At 39.4% G+C, this 22,902-nt stretch overlaps 1 protein-coding gene across 4 annotated transcripts in view; it reads left to right on the top strand.

Moving 5' to 3' along the window:
- The first annotated feature begins 12,500 nt into the window (after window positions 1-12,500).
- RHBDD1 (rhomboid domain containing 1) overlaps window positions 12,501-22,902 on the top strand; it is a 28,263-nt gene continuing 17,861 nt past the window's right edge. Inside the window, exons 1-5 of one of the 4 annotated variants that reach the window (XM_053986236.1) lie at window positions 12,521-12,539; window positions 14,777-15,010; window positions 17,199-17,375; window positions 18,314-18,832; window positions 20,095-20,227. In XM_053986236.1, the coding sequence (XP_053842211.1) occupies window positions 18,400-18,832; window positions 20,095-20,227 (566 nt within the window). In that variant the 5' untranslated portion in view covers window positions 12,521-12,539; window positions 14,777-15,010; window positions 17,199-17,375; window positions 18,314-18,399. The other 3 variants (XM_053986234.1, XM_053986235.1, XM_053986237.1) reach the window with 3 other exon arrangements.

The following is a 22,902-nucleotide window of genomic DNA, read 5'->3' as shown; positions in this document are numbered from 1 at the left end:
GAGCCTGCTGACTGATCCTGGCATCAGTCACTTCAGAAAGAGAATAAACCAGCAGTTACTTTTTTGGTGTCTTTTTCATGAGGATTACAGCTGATAGATTGCAATGTCTCCCCCTTCTGTGCAGCTGGAGATTCATGCAGTGCTTCTTGTCCCAGTAGAGTAGTGGCACAACATAGATGCCTTTCCCATGGTTTCTAAATCCTGTGTTTTATACCCATGACCTTTGCAAATCAAGCCTCAAAGAGAAAGCACAGCCTATATAAAGTAAGTTTATACTTTGAAGACTTAAGACTTGCAAGTGAAATATATCTGTTTAGAGGTGCAAAGTCTTCACCAGAAAGACTTCTAGTTGCTTCTCAGGCAACTAGAAGCTGTCTCAGTGAAAGCAGCATTAAAGACCAATTTTCTTTTAATCTGTGATGACAAACTTCTTCAACAGCTGCATTTCTCAGAAATGAAGTGACCAAATTCATGGGTGAAACTCCTGTGAGAAGACAAAATCACCCAACCCTACTGGCTTGAAACTCCTCACAAATGAAATAAGGACCACAAATTCAGGTATAAGTGCTAAAGTAATTGAACTGTGCTTTCCTAGTGCAACAGTTAATGGGAATAAAGGATAGAATACAAAAGTAAGAGTGAAATAGGAGCGAAGAAATTCAGAAAGCAGCATAAAAACAGGCATGGGAAAAGTCTGGCCCATACATGTGCCTCCCCTTGCCTTGTGAACAGGAGACATCACACCATTGAGTTCTACAGTTTCAGTATCTGAGAACTGGGATATTATGCTAATAGCTGTGATGATAACATTTTATGTTGGTTTCCAGGTCATTAAGGATGCCATCAGGGTCATGCACTGAAGGAACACACAATTCCCACTGAAGACACCTCACTGGAAGGTCAGATATTATTCAGTGTAAGAAACAAGCCCCCTCTCTTGCCTACTTGCCTTATTCAGGATGCGAGTTGCACAGTAAGGACTACAAAGGTCATAAACCCACTGGCCAGCTCCTGGCTAAATCCTTTCCCACAGATGCATGAAAGGTAAGTAGCTTCAGGGGAATCAGCAATGAGTTTACTGGTGCAATATTCAGCAAATGTCGTCTCTAGTGCACAGTGTGAGAGACAGATCTGTAGCCATTGACCTTAATACTACCGATTACTGTGCGGTTTGTTGAGTAAGCACTGTGTAAGTGAGCAAGTCAGAAGCACAGCCTCTGAATAAAGATAACATTACATCAATATTGTGTTATTTTAAGCTTATATTAGCAACCCAAAAGTATTTGTTAAACTAGCAGGAACTGCACCACGGGAAGCCCCCTTTCACTCCAGTTCTAATGCAAAAATACCCTGCAGAATAATCTCACGAGCTAAGACTGCAGAAGCATATAAAAGCAACATGGTATAGTTAGGGTTTGCATGCACATTTTTAGCCTTGTTATTCCCAGACCTTTATTTTTTTTTTTTATTTTATTTTTAGTTCTTTAAAAATTTCTGACCTTGTTTAGTTTTAGTCCACTAATACCTATACCTTTGCAGGAACTACTGTCTCTTAAGAATGCATCCTCTGCAAAGCCAAAAATTTTGCACTGGTACAGAAGCAGGGAACTTTCATAAGAGTGCTGAATTAAATAGTTTTAAGTAATTTTGCAAGAAGAAAAAAAGATGTGGCAGATTACTATTCACAGTTTTAATTTGTATATGCAAAACTAATGATCCAACATGACCTAAATGGGGAGTGCCACTTTCTGTTCACCAAAAATGCAAATGGTTAAGGACCTTGAAAAGTGGTGCTCCTTGCAGAGGTCACCTGCTGCTCTGTTATCAAAGCTTGCATAATGAAGTGGATGACACAGCCATTAACTTGCATATGGGCTTGTATATGTCAAAGCAGACCAGCTTAATCTAAAGGTGAATTCAATAATGTTATGCTAAATTGCAGTACAAAAAAAGGCTGCAAAAGCCTATGATTAAGGGTCAGCACATCTGGCTTCTGATTTGATGTCAGCTGCTAACCCTTCTTTGACCTCATCCCCTGCAGACTTTCTAACTGCCTATTACTAAGGATATTTTACAATGTCATCTTGCCAACTCTCACTGTGCACTGAGAAATACCATGTATCTTCACCTTTGCTAAGTTAATTTCCAAACCTCTTCAGTACACATGGAAAACTAACATTTAATTTCCTAAACCTGCAGTAAATTGTATCTCACATTGGGAGATAGTGAATGAAAATTGTAGCAAAGCTTATTTTTTCTTCCAAAATAACCATTCTGCCCATTAGCCAGTGTGATCTCTCAAATTTGCATGCTTTTCATAACAGCACTAGTGACAAAAATTTATTCATCCTTAGCGTAGCTGTGTGAAACAGCAGAAAAAACTTGCTTACACTATATAGGAAATCATTCACACCACATGAGATTTCCTACTTTACTGACTTTTATTGTTCTTCCATTTATTCATTTCCCTATATTTGGCAGGTTGGTGCCCCATTTCTGTTGTTGATAGGCTGAGGCTTGTTTATGCTTTTGAGTAGGGCAGTCCAATTCTGCCAAAAAATAAGGACAAAGCCTGTTGAGAGGCTGCATCCTTCTGCATAAAAAAGAGAAACCTCTCTCAACTTGGCTTTCCGTTTGCATCAGAAAACAATCTGTTCATTAGAAACAGTTCATAATCTTAAATGTTTTTCTAAGCTCCATACCAACTGATTCTCGTTTCAAAGCAAACAAAAATTACAATTTACAAAAGTGAAAGGTAGATAATTACAGCAGAACACTCAGTTATTAGATCATTTCCAAGTACACAAAAGGAAGGAAATGAATGGTTTGTGAACACCCATATGCAATAGCACACGTTCCTCAGCAAGAATAAAGGAAAAGTTTTTCAGTACAATGAATGCCCCAAGGCACCACAAGGATTTACTTCATAGGTGTATAAAAGATGCATTAATTTCATACCTAAATATTTTAGGAATACAAATCAGTTAGAACACACCTTGCAATTATTTGCCACTCCATTTTGAGAAGCATATGCTACAGGCTGACATATATAGGAAAAAATAATTCCACTATTTCAAAGATACACAAGAATTCATACATATTTTTTATTCTATTCAGGTTTATAAAATCTTAAAAAAGAGAAGCTATCCAATACTCAAGTTGTTACATGCATCAAGATGTATAACATAGACGATTTCTTTTAGAATTTTACCAGTGATCAGCATTTCTCACTCATTTTACCCTTTCCACCACATTTAGGGAAAATGGGGCTTAATTATGGAAGCCAGCAGCTGTTGTAGCTCCATAATGCATATAAATAAAACACCAAAAGACTGCAGGGCCTCCTTTTGGGGTTACTATTTTAATGAAGCAGTATCACAGTTCTAGCTCGTTCTACCCTTTCCATGGTGCATATCAGCAGTAAATCTCATCAACTGCACACTGCATTGCTGAATTAAAGATAGAACCTACTGGGATGGAGCTGAAACCAATGGGAATTTAGAGCTATACCACATGTAGCAGGGACTGGGCTCGTTGCCCACATCATGGCCTTATCAAAGTATCAAGAAAATAATAAACATAAAAAATAAAGTTCAATAACTTCGTTATCAGTACAACTAAACACAGCTTTCATAAACATATCAGGTCTATGCCTGCAAAGCCTTATAGTCACTTTTTCCTTTATTCCTCTCAGCCAAAAAGCAAACCTTCATTATCACTCAGAGTCCACCTGGTTTTCCAAACAGCAATTACACCACCTGCACTGCCATTCCACACTAGGGCAAATTTAGTCCCACTTCACTGGCATTTCTGCTAGACTGTAGCTGCCACCCAGCCTTTCTGCCTCTCATTAGTAAGGCAGACCCTGGTAATAAGCAAAAGGACTCCTCATATGTGCAAAGAGACAGGGAAGACACCTGATGGATGTCACACTGTCTCTGACTCCTGTGTCCATCTCGGCAATGCAAGCCTTCCGTGAGCACCAATAACTGTGCATGCACTGAATGCACGTTTCCCCTGCTTCCCGAGCAGCCTGGGCTTGGCACATGCAGCAATCTCATTCTGTTTGTGTGAAAGTTTCATATTTTTCCCCATTATGAGTCCCCACAGTCCAGATTGATAGTAGACCCAGCTGTCCTTTATAATTACATTTTAATGACTTAGGATGGTTGTTTGCATTTTGGCAACTTGTTTAATAGTGATGACATTTAAATTGTCACAACTAGGCTTCAAAGTTATCAATTTATTAGATGATCAGGAAACTTCACACCTATGGTGGTGAGGTTTTTGGCTGCAAAATCAGTAATCCATTGGCACACTGATTTATATAATGAGGGTTATTTCATAGGGATATGCTTTAGTTAATTCAGCCCTGAAAGGGATTCACTTGAACGAATTAAAAAGGTTCTGTTTACTTATTTATTACTTTAGATTGACAGATACTCTAAAAACACACATATTGTGTTTTGTCTTCTGTTGCTTTTTCATTTCAGTACATTGACTTTTTGTGCACATATCCATTTATTTCTTCTCTTTCTGCAAATGAACCTGGGATTTGCAGAATCACATCTGATTCCTTCAGAGAAACACTTCTCCGATACAGTCACAGAAACACTCAAACATTGCACAGTTTATATTCTCTGTAGATTTTTTTGCTAAGTATTTCAACACCCATTCCCCAATGGTGCATCAAAAGAGTTGTCCAACTCCTCATAGATGTAGAAGTCATGAATAGCAGAAAAATTAACTCTGATTGCCTGGTCTGAGTATCAGGTTTAATCATAGCACGTGTCACCTGCCTGGCACGTTCCCTACTGCTTGTTTATCCCTCAGGTTCCCTGCTTCCCATTTTCAACCCAAGGGTTTCAAGTCTCCCTGAAGTCTCCCACCCAGCCTTATTTGACCTGCTGTTTAGAAAAGAACCAGCACGTGGTAGGGGCAGGTAAAGCTCTTGAGTTTCTTCACGAACTCACTGCTACATAGCCCCAGCTGAGGAGGGGGCACAGCTACAAATGAGCACTGCTGACCAGGCCTTTTAGAACAAATTGGTAACCTGCTGTCTCCAGAACATGGGCTCAGCTCTGGGACTGGCAAGCACATCCCAGCCATTCCCATCAGTGGCACAGAGCAGCTCCCCTCACCAGGTAGGCTGACCATGGATGGCAGGCTGACCATGGAGGTGGTGGGGCTGCAGCCCACAAGCAACACATGCTTCTGGCAGAGACTGAAACTGGTCAGTCGATTCTGAAGTTACTGGGAGAGCAGCATGCAGGTAAAATTGTCACACACTGATTTTTAGAAAATCAACTAAAACATGCTCATACACTTGATTGGTGATTGATAACAACAGGGATATGCCAGTTATCACAAAGGAAAGCTCTGGGAGGGGCAGGAGGGGGACTACTGCACAGTGCCAAGCCCCTGATGTACAAATGGCACTGCTGACAGGCACCATGCAGATGCAAGCGAACACCCTGTGAGCTCCCACCTACCTCAGGGACTTGGCCCAGCATAGGGTGTGCCATATAACTTTTCCTCCAAGAGAAAACCAGCTGTAATACACAAGTAGGAGGAAAAAAAAAATCTAACGAATGTACTTCTCTTGACAATTTTGACTGCCTTTTCCTCCTTATCAGTGGTATTACCTTCATGCAAGCAATCATTAAGTAAACATATCTCAAAGAAAAGTCATTTCAAGTACAGATTTCTTCCACTAAACTCCCTGGAGTGCCCACTCTGTAGCCCTTGGGCAAAATCCAGCATGAATTTATCTCAAGAATAGGCCAGTGCTCATTAATCAAGCAAAGGCCTGGCTGAAATCCTCACAGGCGGCTGCGCAGAACGCCAAGTCACCTTGTTGTAACTGATCTAGGTACTCTGCAGTGCCAAAAGCCAGAAAGCTGCCAGAGACCATTATATTTCAGATGGAAAGCCAGTAAAGAGAACAAGGAAAGTAATTAAAAAATATATTTCTCAAGCTCATTGGACATGGACCAAAATTCGAACACAGAATGAATAATCAAAATAAACATGGCAGGTAGCAGAAGTGCACATTAGTGAGCTGCTGAAAGAAAAAGCTTCAAATAGACTCTCACAAGTTTTTAGAAGAGGAGGAAGAGGTCCCCAGGGCAATCCCCATGGGAATTCTTTGACTCTGGGAAGTGGGAGGGTTCATCTAACTAATGGTTGAAAAACTTGCCCTTCTGCCTTAGAAAGCTGGAAGATCCCCAGAAACCTGAATAAGTCCTAGAAAGTTTGCATAAACACTCCTGCAGATGGCTGAGCACTATCTTTATGCCCTTGCCGGTGCTCATTCCTTGCCAATCACAAGCCCTCTGCCCTGACCTCTGCTCCGTTTCCAGGGGTGGCCTTTGAAGTGGGTGATTCCTGCACTGGAGATGGCTTGTGGGACAGGGCACACCGGGGCTGTTACTTGTTCTAGCTGGGAGCTGTGCTGGCTCTCAGCACATGCGGAGCACGATGTGAACCCTGCCTGCTCCAGCCCCACCCAGCCCCTGCATACAGCCTCAAGCCGATCCCAAGCACCTCGTTGATTTTTTTTTTAAATAAGGTTAGAGAACACTATCAGTAGAGGACTGACAGGCAATCATCTTCAGCAGAGTGAAAAATAAACTGGAGTAGTAAGACAGCAACCTGTTGTAGCTGTTTGCTCAGCAAGTGTACCACGTCAGAGCATTTCTCTGCTGCATGTCACGACAGGCAGTCACGGGAGGACAGCACAGAGCCACCTCCTCATGTTGCTCCGGGTCTGAAGGAAGGCTTCCACCTGCTTTTCTTGGTCCAGCAAGAAACAGCACATCTGTCTTTGTCCTTAGGCAATCATTATGGCCACAGCAGCACTACCACAAAAAAGGGGGTGAAAGCTGCTATTTGAAACCAAAGACTGAGGCTTATTTGCTACACATACACAGGAAAAAGCATCATTCCCAGCGGGCTCACCAGTTATTTTCACCAGTTGCTATCAGTAGTCTCCAGTGTGCTAAAGGCAGTTTAAAAAAAATACACGTCAATTTTTGTTGAGCTTTGAAGACCACTGCTTCTATTTCAGATCTGAATAAAGCATTGTTCTCCTGAAGGCTTGTCTGCTTTTTCCATCTATACTAGCTAACTAAATACAATATATTGCATTTGTCAGAAAATTCTACTTTATCAGGTTAGAGTGAAATTTCTCCTGAGCTGAACCTCAGTAACATGCAGTTACAAAAAATAAGCTCTCAGGTTTGGTAATATTCAATAGTTTTATGTAGTTTGATTAGAACTCAAACATTACTTTCTATGCTAAAAAAAAATGCTTAAGTGCTTCAAAACCTAATTTGATCTTCATTTACTTTACTGCTTTCTACAGCAGTCTTGTAATTTCTTCTGAATATTGTAAAAAACAATAATGAAAATGGTGAAAACAATGCTTCAGTAGAGCTCACCAGCTTTGAATTGTCACTTTCAGATTCGCTGCCTTGAATATTGTACTCACCCCTTCCTTACTCTGGAACAACCTCTGCGAAGGGGACCCAGCTCCAAGGTACCTGAGCAAGGGCAGGGAAAGTCCAGGGACAGCAGCTGGTTCAGCCAAGAGTCCAAAACACAAGGCAGCTCACGAGGACAAGGCAGGGCACAGACAAGGGCAGGAAGTCAAAAGCAGGCATTACACCTGGATGGAGCTGTTTGGAGACAGAACCATCAACCAAGGGCCATGGCCAGGGCTGGGGGACAGCTGGAGACCAACGCTGGTGCAGGCCTGTTCAGGGAAGGACACAAAGCCTCAGGCCAGCCTTAAATGGGGCTCTGGGCCCACGAGGAGGGGGATGCACATGAGGCTGGTCAGGAACTATTCAGGCCTAATTAAGGCAGATCAATGCACTCTGAGCTGTGAAAGATGTCTTCATTAGGCTTAGTTTTGTTAAATAAAAATATGTTAAAGACAGCTTTAGGAAGTTGAAACCAACAAAACAAACAAAAACCCCAAAGAAATAATAATGTCAATTTCAATATTATGAATATTATGGCATACTATGTCTCCTGACAGGATTCACACTTCCAAGGGAAATAAAGCTTCCCTCTTTGCATGAAAACAGAAATAAAAAGACCAAATTGTGAAATAGAATTTTTGAAGTGGTCTTCTGCCAGTATCAGCCCCTTTTCCAAATGCTTCCTCACCCCTGCTTCTCCCTCTCAGCCTCTCTGCAGGGCACAGGAGTCAGGCTGGTGAGCATATATGATGTAGGACCAAGGTTAGCATAAAAGACAAAAATAATGCAGAGCATGAATTCTACTAATATATCCAGAAAGAAATACAGAGCAAGAAGACTTCCAAGTAGGAGCTTAAATGTAATTTCTGGTGAAATTACTGTACTGTCTTTGACAAATCCTTCTTTACAAGGAGTGCCAGATAATGCTCTCTGGTATTGCCCCGGATTAGCCCAACTTTGAGAGCTGGGAACCTGGGAGAACAGCAAATTGATATTTCATCTCCCTTGGGAAGGCCATTGCTTCCACTGTCCTGGCATCCTGCAGGCCAATGGAGCACACAAATGTCACCAGAATACTGACACATCCTTGTTATAAAGTAGTTCAAATTTCATGAAAAATTGGATCAAAACCCATGTTTCCGTAACAGAAAACATTACATGAATGCTGTATAGAAATGGGAAATAATCACAAAATTTTCACAGCTAGAGTATTAAGAAAAATTCCCTGCCAGCAGCAGAATATACTTTAACTTCATGAGTTTTATAAACTGTGAATGATGAGATGTAAATTATGCTGCCACTGAAAAAAACCCAAACAACTGTATTCAACAGAGTATTTTCTGCCTACAGTATTATTATGAGTAACAACTTCTTGACTGTTATTCCTGTGGTCAAGCAAAAGTAAGATAAATGTTTGCAGATGCAGCTTTTAAAATCAGTTTTAGATGACAGCAGGTTACTCTTTTGTTACTTCATACGAAATAACTTTTTACATTATAGTTTGTTGTCATCAGTGATGTCACATCCTATTCTCTTTGCTTTTGACACCTTTTTTAGAAAGTTCTTCAGTTGCATAGAAGGATTGCCTGGTACCATCTTCTTGGCATAGTTCACACATTCATTTCCTTAACATTGCCTTTTGGTTTACTGCCTTCTCTTCTGGTTACATAAAGCAGCTCAGGCTTTTGAGCTTTTTCAAAATGCTTTGGCTTAACTGAAGTGTCTCACTGCAGCATGGAAGTATCCGGATAAGCAGGAGATGACTGATCATCTGATCAGACGCCTTTGGCTGTAACTGTTGGGAAACCTTTTTGATGTTGGGCCATTTCTTCCAGCCCACATTAAGATCAAGACATTCCTTTAGCTTCCATCCGGTTGTTTCATCTATATCTGCTGGGAGTCTAGATGAACAAATCAAGAACCTCCAGGATATATTCTACCTCTGTAAGTTGGAGTGAAAGCGTCTCTATTTTCCCCTCCATTTGTCCATATTGTATTATAAAGTTACTGTGTTAGTGATGCTGGCAGCTGAACTGGAGAACGTAACCTGCCAGCAAAGAAGCTAGTAAAGGTGGACTACTTGGTAAAAGCAGTGTTAATGTCAGATCAAAGACTGTGGAAGAGTAAGCCCTGAATTCATACAAAACATTCACTGTCAGATCTTATTTCCATCTGTCTCTCTCAGAAGGGCTTGTCCCCACAGTTTCCAAGGTATTATGATGTTTTCAGAATCAGAATGGTAGCAGTGTATATAAACTAATAGCATATTTAAACTGATCCTTTGATCATCTGTATTTTGTTAATTTTCTGACAGATGCATAATATTCAGTGTATCAAATTCTGGGTTACCGCTTTTCCCTTCCTCTGCTTTTTGTAAACACTGTCACGTACTGACAGTCTGGGAAAGCCACAGCTCCTTTACCATAACTACACTCCGGCATTCTTCTTACATTTGCAGGCTAGTCCTAACTAGTTCCTTCAAGATTAACATAAACAGTGTTTCAAATGTGCTGCTATCAGATTCCCAGCATTAATTAGAGAACTAACCTTCAGATATGGATTTAATTTGCATCCATGCATTCATAGCAGGATGTTTCTTTGCAATTGTTACATGCTGTAAAGCCTCCGTATAACCCTCAGAAAAAGTGAGTATTCTGAAATCTGCTCCATTGCTTCTAAAACATGTTTAAACCTTCTGCTATTAAGCAAAGATCTCAATGTCACTTTTTTGTTACGGGTCAACATACGACTAAGCTGTATGTTTACACTGATAATAGCTGTATGATAAATATTTACATGGATTATATAGTTAGCAGAAAGGCGTAAGCAGTGCTGACCGTATGCGTCACTCCTGTACCAGGAGTACACGTGTTATGAAAATGATGGTTTTGGTTTTTTCTTCTTTATTTTCCTTCCAAGAGTTGAATTCTCTCCCTAATCAGGCCAGACATAACCAGGAAACAGAACCTATACTTAAATGGAAACTGATATTGTCTTAAATTAATTCAACCAACCTTTTATGTGTCAGCCCTTCAGTTATTCTTACTCAAGAACATTATTCATGTTGAGGAAAGCTGTGTTACTGCTTGTATGGCACAAGTATATCAAATGTAGAATTTGTAAAAAAAAAAAGAAGTTGTAATATGTGAACGGTGTTTCTCATTTCATTCAATTTTATTGGTAAGAAAAATTAACATTCAGCCAAAAATTAAAAGTAATCCATGAGGTGAATGGTGGTGTGAGATTAAAGAAAGAGAGCAGAAGGTGTTTTTTTTTTGTCTTCTAACCAGCTATTTATGTAAGTATAAACTAACCCAGAAGATCTGGTAGGATATTAGTAAAATTTGTGTAGAACAAGGAAAAAAATGCCAGCTTTTAAGATCTTAATGGGTATAAAGTCCCACACTTGGGTAAAGAGTATAAGAACAATGGTGGGTTTTTTTTTAAAACGTAGCTACATATGTGGCCCATTAATTACAGCATTAGAACACATTATTCACTTCCTTAGCCTCCCATTGTTTCTGTGACTTTTGTTATCCCTGCCACATCATTAAGGATCTGAAAAGAGAGAACAGTAATATACAATTGCTCAGATTGGCCCACGAAGGGAACTACAATCTTCTAGGTCCCCGAAAGGAACCACAACCTCAGGACTTGCACATCCAGTAATAAGAGCTGGGCCTGTATTGAGGCAAGAAATATCGCATCTTTAAGAATTATGGACTGAAGTTATTGTTGCCTGAAAATGGAGTATGCTGTTGCAGGAAATTGTGCCAATTGTAGAAAACCTGGTGTATGATAAAAAAAAAAAATCTATCAGTTCAGGCACTTTTAACTCCCACATCCTGTGATTTCTATGAATTATTATGATTAGCATTAATTGAGGTAACAGATCTAAATGTGCCAAAAGTAAGGAGCTTAAGGTAATGTGTCTAAATGGTGGCACAACTGAGCCTTGCCCGCCTCTTTTGGCCTCTGTTCGTTCTTGGAAGCGAGGGCTATGCTGAAGTTGCTTGTTTTGGCAAAGCCTGCTCCTTTAACTTGATCTCCACCCTGTTTCTAGGAATTCAGCCCCTTTCATGCCTGCCAGTCTGCTGAGCTGTGTGCTGTTTTTGGAAGGGCAGAATGCAATTTTCTTATAAATTGTATGACATACTTGTACGAGTTGCCAAAATGTTCTGTGTAACCTGAGTGCCACATAAATGACAGCAAAATCAGGCCATTTACATGTAGCTTTGGCTATGGGTTTTGTATGATTCATTTCTAGTCACATATTTGCACCATCAGCTCGCCAACATTTATATGAGAACCTATTATTTCAGGCATTTATAATTTGCCCAGTGTATTCCCTGCTGAATATTAATAACAAAGCTCACAGTCTGGATATCCCTGTCAAATTTGGGGAATAATACAGTGATCCCAATGACTAGTACTGTACAAAAGTGAAACTAATGCAGTCTTTAACTGCACCAGGGGAGGTTTAGGTTACATATTAGGATGAAATTCTTCTCAGAAAGGGTGATTAGACAGTGGAATGGGCTGCCCAGGTGGAGTCACCACCTCTAAAGGTATTTAAGAAAAGACTAGATATGGCACTGAGTGCCATGGTCTGTTTAACACAGTAGTATTTAGTCGTAGGTTGGATTTGATGATCTCAGAGGTCTTTTCCAACCTTGTTGATTCTGTGATTCTGCAATGTCTTCATCTAATTGCTTTTAACGCTTGGGGGGAAAAAAAAAAGTCCTCGAACTATTAAACTTACAGAACTAGTTACTGTTTTGCATGTGCAGTTAAACGCTCTCAAACGAAACCTGATTATGTTTTTTAACAGTGGGCAGTGCCAGCGCGCAATACCCGCCCCGACCGCCGCCTCAGCTTTCCCGCCTCCGCCCTCAGCCCGCCCGCGCACAGCGCCCCTGGCGGCGCGGCGGCCCCGGCGCAGGCGCGCTGCGTTCCCCGCGCGGGGCCGGGGCCGCGCCCCTCGCCGCGGAGTGGCGGCCGCGGGTCACGTGGGGCGGCGCGAGGTTCCGGGTGCTGCCGCCGCCGGAGAACGTGAGTGCAGGGGCGGGGGGATGCTGGAGCCGCCGTCGCCACCTCCTCCCCGTCCCTGCGCGGCTCCTCCTGCCGTGCTCTCCTGTTCTGCTCTCCTGCCCTCCTCCTGTCTTGCCTTTGCCGCCGCCTCCCGGCGGAGAGCGGCCCCCCGGCCGTGAGGGGCGCGGCCCGCACCCGGGGAGCGCCGCCCTGCTGAGGGGGGTGCCCGGTGCAAGCCCCGACAAGCGGGGTCTGGGCTGGCTAAGCTGTTCTCAAGCTGCGCTCTGTAGGAGGTTTCCCTCCGCCGCGCTTCGCTCCTTCCAGCCTCTGCAGGGAGTGGCGGTGGGAATTACGGAAGGGAAGCGGCGTGAGAAGTCGAATCGCCGATATGTCACGGTTTCACAGCCATTATCTTTATACACACAGCCACCGTCGTGCCTGTGGGACTGGGTTCCTGGGAGCGCTCTCGGTGCGCAGGAGGAGCCGCGTGTCGGGAGCCCGCGGCGCTCATCCGCAGCCACAGCTGTACATGGGCTGTGCTCCTCACCGCCGCCGCGCCTCGGCCTTACTGCTTGCGTTTACCCCATTTTCTGCAGTGGTATTTGCTATAAATTCTATAAACAACTTCTTCAAAAAAATCAATAACCCGCCACAACTATGTCCCTTTCTTTGTTAATACTACAAAACAAAAAAGCGTACAAAAAACCTGCAAATAACTTGCAGCTGTATCAAAGAAGAAGCAGCGGCAAGTATGTCTTGTCTGCATTTGGTAAGGCTTCTTACAGTTGTTGGAACACCGAGTTTGAGTAATTCAGGTGTCTGTAAAATGTAATTAACAATACGTGAGCTGGTTTGATTTCCTGAAATCGCACAGTGATGTTCTTCCTGGAGCTGGTTTTTTATTGGCATAGATTGGAGGTGTTGACAACAGTAGTCTAATGCTAATGCTATGAAAGCATATGTTTCTGAATTGTTTATTTAACCAGTATTATTTAAAATGGATTTCTTCAGAAAGTGTGTTTGCTGTTCTTTTCTCTTACACACTGCAGACAAATTTTCCCTCAAAGCTACCAAGGAATGCCAAAATGGTAGGAGCTGTTGTGCTTCACATTTCTGAAGTGGAGTCAGGCAGTCTTTGATGGTTTAGTTTTTCATAATATTAAAAAATTCTTCAGATAAAGGAGGATGCTCTTCTAGTATGATTACCCAGTTTTAACGTTGTACACGTGCAACAATTCCAATCAAGTGGAGGAAAAAAACCCAACAAACCCCAAATTCTTGAACCTGAGTTAAACACCTGTGAAGTTAAAACTCAGCTGTGGCCTAATCTGAAATTCACTGTTGTTTTGATGTATTTTTATTTTAAGCTGTGCCATTCTCTTACCTTTACAAGTACAGTGATATTAAATATTTATGACTATTTCACTTCCCCAGCTTCAATTAGTGTAGATGTATCCTGGTGTTTTGAAAGGCAGTTACTAATTACTGTCTGTTATGAGAGAGATTTGACCTAGTCCCTTGGGTTCTTTCCTGTGAAAGCTGTCTTGTTTATTTTGGGATAAGATGGCTAAAATGATTCTTGGCATGTATTGTTTAACATGTGTATATTTTATTGTGAACAGTTATTGTTACACCGTTCAGAACACAATTTTCAGTTTTAAGTTGAAGTTTTTAGTTTAACAGCTTATTTTATTAAGGACTTCCTCTTTTAGTGGTACCTAAGAGGATTAAATATCTCTAAAAGATTTTGTTTTCATGCTGAAGCTCATAGAAGAGGCAGAAGGACTGTTTTATTCTCAAAGAAAACGTTGAAATTTAAAATGTTGCATAATAAACAAAGACTGTGATATAGCCATTTATGAAGTTATTGAATGTTAATATTTAACTTTGAATTGTCTCAGGGAGTTTAAATTGTTTTAAAACATCAGTATTACAGATGTGTGACTTCTCTCACCAAATTCTGAAATGCTGTGTCTTTTGGGTTCACCATTCAGTATTCCTTTGTGAAGGAAAGCCCTTTAAAGTCACATCTGATGAATCCAGAAGTTGTTCTTTATGAAGTAATTAATTTTATAATTAAGTCAGAACCTTGGCTTTGCTATGAACTATGTAGTTGACTGGACATTTCAAAGCTTATTGTAGCTGACAGCTTGTGGCTGACTTTCTCCTTGCATACTTATTAAATATAAATAGGATGATTAATTATGTTTCAATTTTTTCATTTATTTTCCTTGCATTGTTTTTTTTTTTCCTGTTAGGCATTTTCCCCACCTCTTTCCAAAGTTTGAGGGCCACAGTAGAAGTGTTTACAGTTGGCTCCTGCTTCCTTTGCCCTCCTCTTTTGCCCTAAAAACATTGTTTCTGCTTTACCTGGAGAAGCCTTTGTATCCTGAGACTGAATCTTCACAGACAAGTGGTGTGGGCCTGTTGAGGCTTATCTTCATTGTGGAATGCTTTGTGCTTAGGATCTGATACTCACCTTCATGTTTCAGGTGGTTTTGGCATTGGTCTAGCTCTAATCTGAACATGTAGGCTGAATGCACAATTTTTTTCCTAGCATGTACTTGGTTTTCCATAAACATAAATCAAAATTTCAGGGTAGTTATGTCTGTTTTAGGGGGAGCAAGGGTACAGGGAGATTATTTTCCTCTAAATTCAAATTACAGCTATAGGAAAAGACAGTAGAACATTTCATTTTAACTGGTATTTAGTAAAATATTTACTTTATTGCATGATTTTTTTAGTAACGTGAAGTTGTAATATTTTATGGTTGAGGGGGTTTGTCACAGTAAAAATAAGTTCAAGTGCTTTTTACTTGCTTAATACGAAACAAACAAACAAATTCCAAGAATATTTAGTTCAGACATTTATCTTGAGTAGGAGACAAAAATACAGACACGTGGCAGCCTGGCTGCAAGACAAATGTCTGTTTCAAGTCTGTTCTGGAAATTTGTACATTTTGAAGTAGGTGGCATGTTTAAAAAAAAAAAGGGAAAAAATTGCTTCATTGTTTTAAGCCTCATTAGACTTTTAATAAATGGAGTAGAGGCTGGGGAGGAATGTTCAAACAGTTGAAAGCTCTATATGTTTTAAGGGAGTTGCATTAAGGAGGCTCTCAAATAACTACTGTTCTCTTTCTTGTATGTTTTTCCCTTTGACTCAAACACACAATGTGTTTTGGCTGACATTTTTGGTTGCTCCCAGTAATGGGAATGGTCTATGATAAGTAGCACTGCTGTAATCATGATGGAAAGCATTCCCAGTCCTGTTCCATGATTATTGTCTGGCTATGTGTTGCATGAGGGTTCTTTTCCTAGGTGCATGGGTGTTGAAAGTACTTAAATTGGGAAATTAAGGCTATCAGAAGCAGAGATGGGAACTTTAAAACGCAAGACTGACAATTTGAACAACATGGTATGGCAAGATTTTGAGGTTTCCTCATAACTTGCACTTAAAGGATGTTCACTTTTAAATTCTAACAGTTTTAGTGTTCGACTGTTTTGTGATTAAAAAGATGTAACTGTGCGTGTGGTACAAGAAAAGCCAGAGGTCTGGGAGAAGATTATAAGAATGTGGGATGTTGATGTACCTGGTATCAGAGCTAGTGTGGAAAAAGAGAATGACATTGATTAAACTTTGGATTAACTATATTTTTTGGTAATGTTGACTTTAAAGTCAAACACTGATAATGTAATTATCTGCAATGACCAATTTGCAGTTTAACAGGTTGGTTTGTTTGAGCTTTGTGAGGGCTACAGCTGTGGTATCTGCAGTTAAATTGTGATCATTAGACACTGGTTTTAGAAGGCACCAGTGTAGGAAGTTACATGTTCAAATGTGGTATAAAGCACATTTCTGTTGTTTCCACTCTGTTTTGGACAAGGCTCAGGTATTATGTAGCATCTCCAAGATAATAACATGGGAAAAATGTAGTGACTTTCATTTTAATGTAGCAAATACATTTCACATGCATTCTGGTTTACTGCAGTTGTTTTCAGGATAAAAACCCACAACTAATTTGGTTTTTTCTTATCTTAAACTGCTCTAAGAAGCATAAGTGTGATTTAAAGGGAAATACAGAGACTAAAAAATTACTTAATTACAAGAAGTGGCATTAATTAATTCTGTGTGTGAACTAGCATGGAGCTGTGTGCTCCCCTCACTTCAGGATAAGCAGAGAAGGTAGCCTGACCCCCACCTGGTTGTTTTTTGTTTTCCACCCTGTGCAGCTCTCCCTTTTGCTGTTGCAGGATAACATCATCCAGAGGTGCTTTCCTCCTTTTCCATGTGCTTCCACTGACTTTGTGGAATGCAGTCCAATCGAATTATTAAGAATACTCTGAATACCTGAATAAACATATTTACTAAAGTGTTTGCAGGCATAGCAATGGTCTGTAGGAATGTGAAACTTAGAAAATTCTAACAGGCATAATGGGGAAGGTTACATTTTGCAACTTGGGCTGTCCTTTATAAGTGTGCCATATTTCCTCCTGTCCTCTAGAAGAATTAGATTATTGTTTGTCTAGCTAATGAAAATGTTGAAGAGGAATCATTTTGTATGAATTGGAAAGGCATTTAAATAAAAAATTAGTATATTAACTTTAATTATTTTTTGTATAGTGAAAAAGAAGGTTAATGGGGTGTTGAGATGAAAATTTTGTATATATCTCATTATTTCAGGTGGTTTCATTTCAAACCTGGTGGCAGAGTTTTGAAGAGGAATTGTATTTTGCTGGTTCTGTATAACTGATATTTACACATGGAATGACCTGTTGTGTGTCTTCAGTAGTTCTGCAAAGAAGGGGCACCCTGGAGGGGAGGAGAGGCTGTGCTGTTGTTGGGCCACCTTGCAGAGAGGTAAAAGCAGGACTGGCCAAGCTGGGCTAGCCCTCGGAACCAGCCTGAAATCCTGGCTCTCCTCCTGTCTTCTACAGGTGGATCCACACTCACATCCCCTGTGCTGTGTTATCCAGTGCAGCTTCCTCTCTTCTTTCTTGTCAGTTCCTGTCAGAGTAACTCTGTTTCTAGCCAGATCTGTTTCTGTAGCCCTCTTTAATCCCCTGGGTTTTTCTGGCATAAGGCAAGCATGAAAATTTTGATTAAATAAATAATAAAGATGAAAATTTTGTTATAACTCTTAAAATTTTATATGCTGGTTTTGTGTATGATTTCCCCCTATAGTTCTCTTTTCTCCATTGCTTACTTTTAAACTAAACTCTTTATTCTCATCCCTAGGAAAGCAGTAACAAATTTCAAATTGCATCTAGCAGTTCTTAGCTGTGTCTCTGTTCCTTTTTTAAAAATTGTGACTTTTAATTTTCAAGCTTAGCTTGTTTTGAATATTTGTAAAAGTTGGAAAATGGTCATTAAAAAAAATTAAATATGTAGCAAAGATAGGAATTCTGGAAACTGAGACTCTAGAGAAGAATTTTGAACTGTTTTCCTTCCTGAAATCTTAATTGTTCTGACTGAATCAGAATTAATGAAAACACGCCCAGAATACCCAAGTATTTTAATGGATTAAGTACAGCCTGTTGAGGGATGTGAAACAGAGGTTGCAGACTGCTTTTTTTCTCACTGCTTGTCAGGATTACCTGTATAAATCTCTTTTATTTGTGTTTTGTATCAGTTTACAAATTCTGATTTTTTTTCCTCACTTGAATTTTTGTTCTGATATATAAAAGGTCTCAGCTGATTACCTTGATGATTTTTTTGTGTTTAAAGATTCACCAAAAACAGTGATGAGCTTCAAAACATCACAATATGTCTATAACAAGTTATCTTTTTTCTTTCAGAATTTCCAAAACTTGTATGGTTTTGAAATGGAACAAAAGACTGTAAATTGAACTGATCTTCACATTTCTTTGAATAAGAAGTAACTATGGAACGAAGGCAAAGAGGAGTCAGTGCTGGACTGCTTTTGCTGCTTTATCAAATTTCTCAAGTTGGACTCCAGAACATTCCTTCTGTTACCCTTGGGGTACTTGTACTGAATATTTTTCTCTTTCTGAATCCTTTGAGGCCACTGTCTGAAGTGTGTCTCAGTGTAAATGAAGCTGTCCACAGAAAGAACTGGCAGCGTTTGCTGCTTGCTCCTTTCCACCATGCAGATGATTGGCATTTGTATTATAACATGATCTCCATGCTTTGGAAGGGCATAATGCTGGAAAGAAAGCTGAAGAGCATATGGTTTGCCTACGTTATTGCAGTATTTTCAGTACTGATTGGAGTAGTTTACATGGTGCTGGAACTCCTGCTTGTGGTAATTCTGGATGATCCTTCCTATGAAATGAATTGTGGTGTAGGTTTTTCAGGTAAGATAGTGTTGGTCCAATTTACATATGTAAAATTAATATGTATAATTGCTGTATAACAATAACTGTTAATTGCAGAAAGAGGATAGGTGTACATCTGTATATATGTATGATTGTCACATCAGTGTGTTTATCCTGTTTTTTAATTTAAAGCATGTACTATGGGCATGAACATAAAGTAATTCAGTTCATGTTCTCGTGACCAGCAGGGACTTCAGCTGAGAACATGAAAATATCATCATCCTGGGAGAATTTTGTTTTCTGTTTAATATTGCTGGTTAATTGAAGTCTGAACTCTTAATTTTCAGATGTAGTATGAGCATTTTGATAATGCTCCTTATGTGGCTTCCGGAAAAGTTTAAAATTACTTGTGCCTGTCTTTGGAGAGACTCCCCTAGATTTGCTTCTGCTAGCAATATCCTAACACCTGATTTTGGTCATCTTCCTTCCAGTAGTGGTCTTGTCTCCTCCTTTGGCAGATCATTTGCAAGTCAATAAACAAACTCCTTCTCTTTAAAAAAATCTGCAGACAAGTGGAAAAGTAGCCCTGCATTTCTAGATAAGTAGGGGATTTCCTTGCTATCATTGGGACCTAGCCTTAGAAGGCAAGCCCTCTTTTTCAGCCCTTAAGAAAGTTGCTCAGACCACTGTGAGCTTTCTCTTGAGAGGGACTTTTTCATAAACACTTCCAATAAGTTCTCTGAATTCATTCCATCATAATGGCTGGTGGTTGCGTGATAAAACAGGTGCAGTCAGTTAGAAATTAATATTATTTACTGTGATTAAAGGTGATTTATCTACTTTTTTTTATCAGAAACAAGTGATTCTGGAGTGTGTGTAAGATGATTTTCCATTAATTCAGAATTTGAACCTACTGTTGAGCTTTACACGTATTTGTTTGTCTTGTTTTCAGTAGTGGCTTTTCTCAAGTCACAGAACATTTTTTTGAGTTCACTAATTTTGTCAATAATTTCAACTACAACTCTTTTAAATTATGTTTGTATTGTTTTGAATACCTGAATAGCTGCAGTGAGTAGGTACATTAAAAAGCAGTTTAGATTTTGCTGTTATACAAACACATAATTTTTGTATCTTTTTTTTTTAAGTCACTGAAAAATAGCACTGAAAGACCAGAACTGTTCTGGCATGCAGCAATGTGCTTTGTGGTGTTTTGAAACTGCATGGTACTTCAAATTGTTTGCATTTCTTTATTATTTGTGCACAAGTATTTCTCTCTTCATGTGATTTCTTCTTGTTTGCAGGAGTCTTGTTTGCTTTGAAAGTTCTGAACAACCATTATAATCCAGGAAGGGTGAGCAGTGTCCTTGGATTGCCCATATCCAGTAAATATGCTTGCTGGGTGGAGCTGCTGGCTATTCATTTTATTTCCCCAGGGTAAGTGCATTTAATATTCCAAAGAAAGAAGAAGATATTTGAGCTATCTGGAGTAGTTTGAAATGTCTCATGAAGTGTGAGTAATGTTAGCTGGTATCCCAGTGCAGTGTTGGGCCTGCAGTCTGCTTTTTCCTTAAAACCCTCTGTTTTGAGTACATCTCAAATTAAAAACCTGAAACACTGTTCCCAGAAGGTGTAATTGAGTATTTGAGGGAGGCTAACAAAAGTTTATGATAAGGAAAAGGGCTGTGCCTTTTCAATGAGGTAAGTAAACTACTCCACCATAAAGCCAAATAAAGGGCTTTATTAGCTGAGCAGCATCCCACTGTTTGCTTGTCATTTCTGTCCTAGACCACTCTGGTTGAGTCAGGCTGATTTCTGATCATGCTATCATCCAGCATTCTGCCATTTTTGTCACTGTCCTGCAGTGCTGCTGGTCGCCTCCCTCAGTTTCCCTGTGTGCTCTGTGCCAGCACATTTCCTCTGCCCCTGCCTCTGGGAGAACAGGGCCTTGCTTGTCTTTGACAGTTTTTGTAATCCTGTTTGCAAGTGAGTAATTTTCCTATGTAATATTTTATAACTGTGAATCACATTGCTGAATATATGCAAATTATACAAAGACACAAAACCTATGAACTATCAAATCACCGTTTATGTACTATTTCCCACTTTTCAGAAAGATTAAAAAAAAAGAGCTCAGCAATACTGAGATATTCCTTGTCAGATACTATGATAGAGCTGATAGAACATTTCCTAGCACAGAAGGAGAATTCAGATATTGCTTAGGTTAAGCACTGGTTTTATAGCTTTATGCCTGGCCGCTCAATTAACTGCAGTGAGGATTAAAGACAGAAGAGTGCTGCATTTGGGCAGCCAGCAGTTTTATTTGTGTAAAAATCTACACAAAATTGCTACAAATCTAAAAGTAGAGCTTTCAGTGCATTAAAAACATTTTTCTGAAAAACATAAACTTGTTTTAGCTGAACATAGGTTTTATTTGGTGATACGTGTCACAATACTGGTTTTAATTAAAGAATAGTGGAAGGGCATTATTTATGAAGTACAACCATATCCTGCTGTTTATGGTAGAGGAAAACCATGAGTTCAGTCATTGTGTGCTGTTCTTTTTCAGTTGCTTTACTGTAGAAATGTCTTTGGGTAGAAGGTGGATAAGAAGTCCAGAAATAATATCAAAAAGTATTTCATAATTTCATGGAAGTTTAGATTGCTGCCTCATCTAAACCTCTACAGTGACCTTTACAGAGGGCAATTTCACAGCACTTAAATGATAATGGGGGCTACAGAAAACAAGTAGTGATCTCCAGAAATTCATATCCTAGAACACAACATGTTTAATTAGTAACTGCCAACTGCCTTGCAATGAACCATAGCAATTGTATCTCTCACAGCATTGCTCTTACATGCCCATCTGTGTGCTCAGGGCAGGTTATAATATTTGAGTCCATGTTTAACAGGTTCCTTTTGTAAATCAAATTGCATAATTTAATTTTGAATAGATAAGAGGTCAGTAATTGGGGTGGAATTCTGCCCAGTTAGAAAGCTTATGCAGTAAATTTGGACCTGCCTTTGTGTGCTGGGAGAGGATTTAGGAGTTTACTTATTGTTTTTTTTATTATTACTCATATTTTACTTATTATTTTTTTATTATTTACTTATTATTTTCTTTCTCATTAATATTTTTGTTTTGGAAAATTTTTTAAGTGCATTCAGTGTCCTTCTAATCTTCACCTTCCATAAGGGATATTGAGATGTAGGCTTTGCTTAGCAGTCTTTGGGATTATTTGTTTAATGGAAGAACAGATGTGTGAAAAGTTACTTTGTGTTTAATCTGCGCCTCTTCCAGAACTGAGCAGATATTTTAAGTCTTAGGTGAACCAATATCATAATGGTGATTTCTGGAGTAGGTGATTTTTAAGTATTTTTAATTTTCTGAGGTCAGACATTTTCCAAGTCAGGCATGCATTTTTCATAAATTTGGAAAATCTGTTCCAGAAAATCTGGAAAATTAGTTCCTTATAGATACTTTATTTTGATACCTTTTATCTATAAATGTTCACATCAGCATTTGTGTTACTGTCTAGAGAGCTGTTGGTTACCAGTGAGAGAACTGCAGCTCTCCATGGCAGGATACAAGTTTGTGGTTAAGCAGGTGGCAAAAGAGTGAATTTAGATTTGATCTTTACCTCCCTCTAGTGACACTTGCATTTTCCTGTCTCCTTTTACCACTGATGCCTGGAAGTTGTCTTGGCTTGAGTACTTGTGCCATGATCTGTGTAACCCCTGCAGATCACTCACCTGAACGTAAAAATTGATGCAAACATTATACTTGGTACATTAAACAGATTTCTACTTTATAAAGAAAAATAAATTTTTACTTTATAAAGAAAAAAAAAGCTAATTTTAACTCATATTATTTAATTTTTTTGACAACCAGTATAAATGACTTATTTCTAATTGCACATAAGAGGAAATTTTCATGTTTTGTGTATTGGTTTCTGTAACTTCATAGTAGAGGTGAAAAAATTGCAACTAGTGTTTACACCTGCTTGAATTCAGAAGATTTTCTCTTAATATATGTTTAAACACAAAGGAGTTTAACTCCTAACTTGAATGCTGAAATTTGATTTTTGAATTTATAGTGTACCCCCTAGTCC

This window comes from Vidua macroura, chromosome 10 (genome assembly GCF_024509145.1).
Source record: "Vidua macroura isolate BioBank_ID:100142 chromosome 10, ASM2450914v1, whole genome shotgun sequence".
Classification (NCBI taxonomy): domain Eukaryota; kingdom Metazoa; phylum Chordata; class Aves; order Passeriformes; family Viduidae; genus Vidua; species Vidua macroura.
This window is presented reverse-complemented; position numbering and strand designations above follow the sequence as displayed.